A 9,189-nucleotide genomic window follows, 5' to 3' on the forward strand; every position below is an offset into this window, starting at 1 on the left:
CAAGTTCATAACTATATTATCACATGAGAGAAATTACTTTGCAGCAAGGCTATCCCAGTGATTGGGTCTGTAAAATATCTTTCAATCAAGAAAAATGTGGCAAAAAGTGAACTAAATTGCATTTATAGATCACAAAAGCTATAAAAACAAATCTATCCATTTTGGATTTTAGCCATGTAAATTTCGCATTAAAGCCAAGACATAAAATCAAGTATCATTTTTCTGAAAAAATAAAAGCTTTCTAAACAATACATGCAGAATAAATGCACTTTGTCTACTGAGGTTTTTAAAAATATATATCCTCTTTTAGCACTGGCATTCATGTTTCCAAATAACTTCTCCCTTGTTATTTTGTCTCTCTACACTCATACTTTGGTAGCTGAAGAGAAGCCTTTCCAGTTAACTTTTTTCTTCTTTTAATATTAGTTCAGTAGGTATTGGCTGATGATGGAAACAAAAGTAGTTGATACTCTAAAGCTTAGATTATATTTTTTAAGCAGAACACACTGCACATACATGGCATAAATCCCATATGCTGTGATACATCCCTTGCACCTGAGGTGGAAAGGCACCTGAGACAAAGCAATTAACCAAGAGGCAGCCATGCAATATACAAATCAACTGGGCACCAAAACCTGACTTCAAATTTGAAAATTATTACCATGACAGATTATGACAATTGTCTAGTTAATCTCTATTGGGCATTTCAAAGTGATCCTGTACTCATAAGAACTGTTTTCCCAGAATCTAAATTCAATGCCTGTGGGTATGCAAGTTCATAAGTTTGCTTTATTTTATTTTATTTTATTTTATTTTATTTTATTTTTCCATAAGAAAAAGTTGATTGGTGTTCTCCTTCTAAAGTCAATTTATTCTGGAAACATGCTATTCCAGCAGATCTCAGCAAACCAAATTGCTTTTGACTTACTTTGCCCATTATATTTGCTAAAACCTCTTCATTGGTATTATTTTCTTTGTCTTTGGTGACATATTTGAAGTCACTGACAAAGTACACAATGTCAAGCAGCTTTAGTAATTCCTTGTGAAGAGAACCCCCTTCTAGAGTTCAATTAAAGAAAACACACTCTTTGCATATCCTGGCAGTATGATCAATGCCCACAAAGTGTCATTCAGCAGAACTCCATAGACATTTTTCTATAATACTCTGCATAGGCAGAATATTATATTCATGCCTCTGATATTTTCTTTTCAGATGTAATGTTTAACATTTATCTTTCTTGAATTTCATATCACTGGTATTTAAAAGTGAACATGAATTCCATTTAGACATTAAAAATAAACATTAAATAAAAACAGACCAGGATAAGGTGCTAAAAAGAATATCTTAAAATGTTCATGGATGACAGCAATCTATTGTTCATAAATCATTCCAATCATGTAAGAATCCAGCTGATGGTGATTATGTCCCCTTCACATTTTCTAGTAGGTCTAGAAGAATGTCAGGCAGAGAGTAACATCTTAGAAGTCTTCTGACAAGATGTATATTACATCTGAAGTTTCTTCTCATAATTTAAAACAGCTTTTCAGTTAAAGAAGAGAATTATTGTTTTGCCATGGTTTATTCTTAAGAAACATAATGTTGCCTGTTCTCTTTTAACTGTTCCTTTAGATTCTTATAGAAATTTTCTCCTTAATATTTTTGCCCTATATCATACCTCAGGCTGCCTTTCATCAGTACATATAGCCAGCTTCTCCTCTCCCAGCCACCTGGGATTTCCACAATCCTCCATTTTCTCTTAATCAATAGCTAGTCAGTCAGTTTGTCCCTGGTAGTTTTCGAATTCCTTGAAGCAGTAATTTCCAAACCTGATTTTCTTATTGCCACCATTATGCTGGCACCATCCTGATTCTTTGCCAGCCTGAAGGCAGAGTCCACATCCAACAATCCAACAATAAAATCATAAAATTACTTGTCTTGGAAGGTTCCTTAAAGATCATCTAGTTCCAACCCCCTGCCATGGTTCCAACCCACTAGACCAGGTTTCTCAGAGCCCCATCCAACCTGGCCTTAAGGGTTCCCTGTGCAATCTGTTGCAGCGCCTCACCACACTCACTGCAAAGAATTTCTTCCTAATACTTAAACTAAACCTACTGTCTTTCAGTTTGAAGCCATTCCTCCTCGTCCTGTCACTACATGCTCACATAAATGATCCCTCCCCATCTTTCTTGCAGCCTCCCTTCAGGTACTGGAAGGCTTCAATTAGGTTATTTCAAAGCCTTCCTTTTTCCAGGCTGAAAATTCCCAATTCTCTTAGCCTTTCCTTGTAGGATAGGTGCTCCATGATTCTAGTCGACTTTCTTTTCCTACCCCTCTGCCTCCCCTCTCAATGAAGACTCACTCTCAAAGAAGAGCTGCAAATTATTATTAAAACTGCACTTTGGGAACCCCTTTTGTGGACTGAATTTCATGGGACCCCTGTTAACTTGAATATGTTTAACTAAGCTAGTCCTTTATACTTCTCTCGTTTACTTCTGTGTTTAATAGCAATAACCTTGGTGTTCTACTTTACTCAGACAAATTGGTCACTGGAACTACCAAAGATCTGGCTAGAGAGTCAGCAGACAAATGACAAAATTTCCTACTCCTACACAGTAGGAGCCAATTGCACAACGGTCCAGATTCCTGGATTTATTTCACTGAAATTGAATCATCATATCATTGCAGAAATCCTATAGATTTAATCTGAACTCAGATTAGCTGCACTGGATTTATTTTTTTTCTTTCTGCAACTAGCTTTGTTCTAAAGCCATTAAATCAGAAACGTCTGTCACCATAATACCAATGGTCACAGAGTTGCTGATAGATGATCAGTAAAGAGTCTGTCTCCGCTCAATTCTCATTTCATTCATTCAACAACATAGTCAGTAGGAAACCAAATACCAGCAGTTAGTCAATGTGAGCCTTCAAAGGCAACTCATTCTAGCTGAAAATCTCCCTGACTTAATGAAAAAACCAGAATAGAAGAAGCAACGAAAGACCAAGCAAGGGAATAAAGAAGCTGCCATATGCAGTGCAAGCCAGGCAGCTCCTCCACTATGCCAAAATGCAGCTTCCATTTCTCAAGAAGCCAATATTCATCTTCACTTCTCTGGGTATTCAGAGAGAGTCATAGCAGGAAGATATCTGGGATGAAGTTTGAATTTCAAAAGGGAATAGACAGAGAGAGAGAAAAATATTTACAAATCAGAATCAGCTTCTAATCAGAAAAAAAGTCTTATTCCAGATTTATCCAGGAACGATGATGAGAGCTAGGCATTCCAGTTGAAAATTTGTCTTTAAAATATATATATATTGGAATGCATAATGGAAAAACAAAGAAATCTGTTTAGCCATTTAAACAAAGCAATAAGCATCATCTTACATCACACCATTCCTACCTAACTAGACAGAACAAAATAGTCAAACTGCTTGACACTTTAATTATAGTAGTAAAGAAAAATAGTCTTCCTTCTGAAACCGTCAAAGTAATCTGAAAATACAAAATACATCTACTAAAATTTTTATTTTAACCTCTATTTTGAATATATTCTTTCCTGCTAACATAGTCTACTTAAAAGGCACCAGCACACTGCTTTCAATCAGTTTGAGAAGTACCTCTTGCTACTTGAAGCTAAATCTGTATAAAACTCAGTTTCTACACCCAGAAACATTGCAGTATCTTTTTCAAGTCCTAGGAAGTGTCAAGGCAGCATTTCAAGTATATTTGAGATCTCAGAGATAATTTTAAAGCTGTCTGCTAGCGCAGCACAAACCATTTGTACCAGTAGCTGTTTTGCTTAGCAATAATCAGTGAGCTCCTGAGAAGAGTGCAGCCTTACCAGCACACCAGGAATCAGCCTTTTTCCTCAGGAGGAAACTTCCAATTTCTCTTTCATAGACTTAAAATTCCTTTAATTTTTAATCCTAGTTCCTTTGCGCTTTCTCAAACACTGTGAAATTGTGAATAGTACTGATAAATTTTTTTCCCTCCTGTTACACCTTTTTATTTGCATCTGCTCAGGGATCTCTGCAGGGTATAAAAATAATAGCATAAACAGTGTAAGATTGGTAGGAACATTAATAGAATGCTATGCATGCACAGAGCTATAATAATATAGAGACAGATGATAGCTAATAGTGATATAGATACTGAGCTTTAATCTTGTAATCTTGTCATTACAAAATCCTGAAAGTTACATAATTTTTTGTCTATGTGACATCCAGAATAGGTCCAAACAGATCTTACTAGCAGGAAGTGGTGAATAAAGTCTGGCATAACTACTCTGTCTATCACATTACTGGAAACCATTAAAGCCTACTTTATAGGGGTTTATCAGGTATATTCCTATGTTGGAGCAAGAGCAAGTTTATGAGAAGACAAGACTCTATAAATTAGCTGATATATAAAAAATAAGGTATCTGGGCACTAGAGCAAGTTGTAATTAACAGAAATTCAGGGCTGTAACAAGTGCTGATGCTGGGATTGATTTTTGCTGTATTTTCTAAATGAATTGGCAAAAGAAACGTGCTAAATAATGATTCAAAATCTAAGAAGCTCATAAGTGATGAGAAATGGAAAACAAAAACATGGATCAAACCAAACAAGACATTTTAAAATTGTGGATATTTTCGCACAGCATTCATAGTTCAGGTAAGGTACATACTCATAAGGTAGTGTCAATATTTCTAATTGCACACCTGCAGAAAGCCCTGAAAAAATGGTGTAAGTTGGGAAATTATACACACAAAATCATTGCTGTACCCACTAGGTGTAGGGGCCAGTGATGATCCTAAAAAGAACTGATGACCACTGAATCTAGATAGCCATGAGTTTGATTGTCTGTCTTCTCTCATTCTTCCCAAAAAAGTTTTTGGAGGTTTTGCAATATCATCTCCTAGGTTTTAACAGAACATAGGAGTTCTTGTGAAGTTGATTTGTCCAGAAATCTCACTGATTTCTTACAGTCTGACGGTACCAAGAACCTTCACTGGCTGCTCTGAGCCCACAGGAAGCCTGTTCACAAAACACTTTGGCAGCATATTTTAATTTCTCACAATAACTGAAGTTACTAGGCATTTAAAACTTAATCTCTGCTGGCAGAAGGGGATCTCATGGCATTTTCTGTCTCCCATGACTAAATTAAACAAGGCAGAAAGATAGAGAGATGCAGAAACACAGAGATCCTGTCATCTGCCACTCAAGAGTCTCCTCCCTTTAAGGATTTTCTCTCCAGTGATAGTGTGATCATTGCAATACTATTAAACAATATCTTGGGTTTGACCTCTAAGCTCAGAGAAAAATAAATAGATCTATAGGAGCTGTATTGGAGCTTCCTACTTTCTTCTCCAAATTACTTTATTGTGCCTGTAGTAACACAATCAAACAACATGAAATTTATTTCCAGCAGATTTCTTCAGAGCTATCCTGCCAGAACAATGAAAATTAGTTTGTGTAGGCCATCTAACCAGTGGTGTCTTTACATGAGATCAAAGAAAGGCTCCCTGAATTACCTTTTTTCTTTTTGACATGTGGCTTGAAGATGAATGTGAAGTCATGTCTTTTTTTCAACAGAGTAGCATCAGGATGAGAAACTCTATTTATAATGATAATGACAGTGCTTTGACCTAAAATAGATTGATAGCTATCATGGAGACAAATTTAATTTCTACCCTTTGAAATAATGAGTGGGTTACTTGTATGTTTGAGCTAGACTTTTCACTACCCAGAACATCCTTATAAAGGCCTAAAAATGTCCCCATTAATGTTCAAATGCCAGTCAACTTCAAAACACAAATTCAGAACTTGCCAATCTGATCCCCACCCAAAACAGCAGTGAGGAAAAACTTCATGTACTTTACGAAACCAAAGGGATGCTACTGGTAATTTCAGCATTTAAAAGAAATGGTCTAATAAAAAATCTGATTCTTCCTTTTGCACACACACTAGAGAAATCTCTGCAATGAATTACTGTCTGTTATATGTAGCATCTTTCAAGCATACACAAAAGTGCATAGAAACAAGCTGTTTCACAATCCTTTACATTTTTTTAATAATTAAAGGTAGAAAGTGGGTTTTAGAGTTTCCAGTTTTTCCCTCTTTTTTTTTTTTTTTTTTTTTTTTTTTTTTGTTTGTTTGTTTGTTTGTTTTTTTTTGTTTGTTTTTTTTGTGGTTTTTTTTGTTTTTTTTTGTTTTTAATAGTAGTCTACAAGATTTTCATATAACTACTATTGCATCCAACAACTTAGAGTATGGATTTCTTTTATTTTACTATTAAGACAGCAGTATACTTCACATGTATTTCTAAACAAGATTTCACAAGACCTCATCTTTATGTAATTCAACAGTATGAAATCATTTAATAAGAAGGTTTTATGGCTTAAAATACTTAACAATTGATCAAGAAAATATTGATGTCATAGTGCATCTAGAAACAGTTCTGACCCTATGACCATTTTTTATATATAAAGAATAATTTGAAATCAGGTGGATTAAAGTAGCTGGCAGGGCTCTTTCCCACACATACAGTAGCAGAGAGCATTTCTTTAGTGTAGAGACTTTGTGCCAAAGATCAAAGTTGCTACTGCTAGAGAGAAAAGAGGGATGTATGCACATATTTTAGACATGGTGCATGAATAAATACTGTGATATTTTGCCCTTTCATAACAGATGACGACTTTAAGTCAAGAAGTCTCACAATTACGTAAGGATATGAAAAATGTGGTGCACCTTCTGGAAAACCTGCTCACGTCCCAGAAGCCTCCAGGATTCTGTGCTGTGCACAGCATATCTCGAAGTCCCACACTGGATAGTCTGCAGTCTCGAGTGGCTTGGACTACACATCAGCCTTGCTCGCACATGCAAGCTGGGAACTTCACTTGCACCAAAGCACAAGTTTGTCGTGGAAACACATTATGTGACATTTGGAATACAGATCTGTCTTCTGTAGGCAGCAGTCCCCAAAGGACTGAACCCAACCTGCAAAACTCTATGGATGGAGAACTTTACTATACAACAGGCCTTCAAAATTCCCCTTCCCAGTATCAGGTAATTCAGAAAGACAATCTGCAATTCTTAAGATGCACCTCTCCCCATTCAGACACTACCCTGACTCCTCTTCAGTCGATTTCAGCAACACTTTCTCCTTCGGTATGCTCTTCATCAGAGACATCACTACACCTAGTGCTGCCCAGCAGGTCAGAGGAAGGGAGCTTTAGCCAAGGAGCAATCAGCTCACTAAGCCTTGAGAACTTGCCAGGATCGTGGGACCTGGAAGGAACAGCCGGAGTAACTTCTGCACAGACTCCAGATTTCCCAATAGACATTGTGACAAGCACAAGGGATGTTAAAGATAAAGATTGCCAAGCCATAGATGTATGAGAAACAGTGAAGTGGTACTCAAAGCATGTTCCACAGCTGCCAGTTTTAAATTTAGAGAGTACTGCATGACTGCTTTATTTGATCTCTGTTCTGGCGATCATGGAGACTTATAAACATGAAAATTCAGACTTATAGAAAGTAAGAAAAGGTAATGTTGGTTCATACTATAGGAAAAACAATAAATTTCTAGATTCTAGAAGCATGTTGCAAAAACATTTTGAATACAGATATAACTTGTCTGTTTGGCAGACTTTTGTGATAGTCCAAAGACCCTGAGGGTCAGAGCAGCTGGAAGTCTAGCACAAAGAACTGTCGTGGGTGGCTTTTGTTCATCGAAGCGAAGGTTTTCCCTGAGTGTCTGACTGTTGTTCCCAAACAATGTCTATGGCACTGTTTGCTTCAGGTGATCGTGGGTCCTGCTGGTCTTTTTGTCAGTTCTGTGAAAGTGAAGGGACAATATTCGCTGCATGTCATCTAGACAATCAACCAAATAGAGCTGCTAGAGAGTGCTTAGTTGTTGCACGTTGTCATGTAAATGAAACCTCTTAATTTATCTAAAAATACTATTTTTATATACTTGGTATGAAACATGTACCTAAAAACTATTTAAAATATTTATAAAGAGAATAAGAGTTTGGTTTCATTTTGGTAAAAGCTTGCAGTTTTAACAAGAAATGCACTATCATCATGTATTAGATCAAATACTATTTATTGTTAAAATCTCATGTAGTTTACAAATGGCTTCCCTTTTATGTGCATGCAATTTGCAATGAATGTACTCATTCTGGTGGAATACAAATAAATCAAGGTATTATTTTAACTAAAAAAAATAAAAGAGCTGGAATGGTGTATCCTATAATAAGGCATCACTACTTAAAAAGTGAGTTGTTATACTGATAACATTAAGTACTCTTGGTTTGTGTCTTAGTATTGCATTGTCATTTGTAAGACCAAGTCTTGTAAGACCAAGTCAACACATTAAAATACTTTCTTGTTTAGGGGCTTTATATCTGGTTAAGAAAATTAAACAGTATTAAAACCAATGAGCAAATTCAGGAATATTAAAGGACAAAATTACAATTTTAGTAAGTCTGAATCAAAGAAATAAGATTAAAATAATTATTTATTAATTGATCTTTTCGTTTCATCTTGAAAAGCTAACTTGGATTTTTAGTCATAATTTTTTTAAAAAGAGATACTATAGGTTTGGCAAATTATTTAATTCAGAGTCTGACTTAATGCTCCCCCAATTTTTTTTTCTGGTATATCATGTACCAGAAACATATTGCTACAGTACAACACCAAAGCTACAGGTCTGCATTGGAATTTTGATTTTTATATATAATGATGCGCAGTATGCATCATATTTGCAGATTTTTAATAGCAAGCCTTAGTTAAAAAAAAATACAAGCCAAAATAAATGTCCTAAAATGGATAAGTACAATAAATTACATTTAATAATTAAGGTAAACTGGTGGTTATCAAATTAAAATTTTTACAGAGCACATATTTAGATTTAACTTCCTTAAGAGGTCATTTTTGTGATTTTTTAATGAAAACTTCAATGATGGAATATATTTTAACTTTTGGCTGTGTGTGGGACACAACCCCCAGCTGATACTCTGTGCCCAAGTTACATCCTTTCCAGATATTTTCCTACTGGTACAAATTAAGGATAAAATTTCATCTCTCATTTTGGGCTACCTGAATTTTGCCAGTGTGTCTACACCTCAGTGTGAGCGTTTGTATACAGGGTTTCTTTCTTACCCTCTATTCCAGTTTTTTACTTAGTTTAAGGTTAAATAGAGAA

The 9,189-nt window shown here is 35.6% G+C and overlaps 1 protein-coding gene across 1 annotated transcript in view; it reads left to right on the forward strand.

The window, feature by feature from the left end:
* The window catches only part of KCNH8 (potassium voltage-gated channel subfamily H member 8), a gene marked incomplete at both ends in the record, with an annotated part of 177,021 nt that extends 169,642 nt beyond the window's left edge, over nt 1-7,379 (forward strand). The window contains one exon of the mRNA XM_083867048.1: nt 6,669-7,379. Within this exon, the coding sequence (XP_083723174.1) occupies nt 6,669-7,379 (711 nt within the window). The remainder of the gene's footprint in view (nt 1-6,668) is intronic.
* Nucleotides 7,380-9,189: the final 1,810 nt, after the last annotated feature.

The sequence above is a fragment of the Zosterops lateralis genome (assembly GCF_965231275.1).
Source record: "Zosterops lateralis genome assembly, chromosome: 1".
NCBI lineage: Eukaryota > Metazoa > Chordata > Aves > Passeriformes > Zosteropidae > Zosterops > Zosterops lateralis.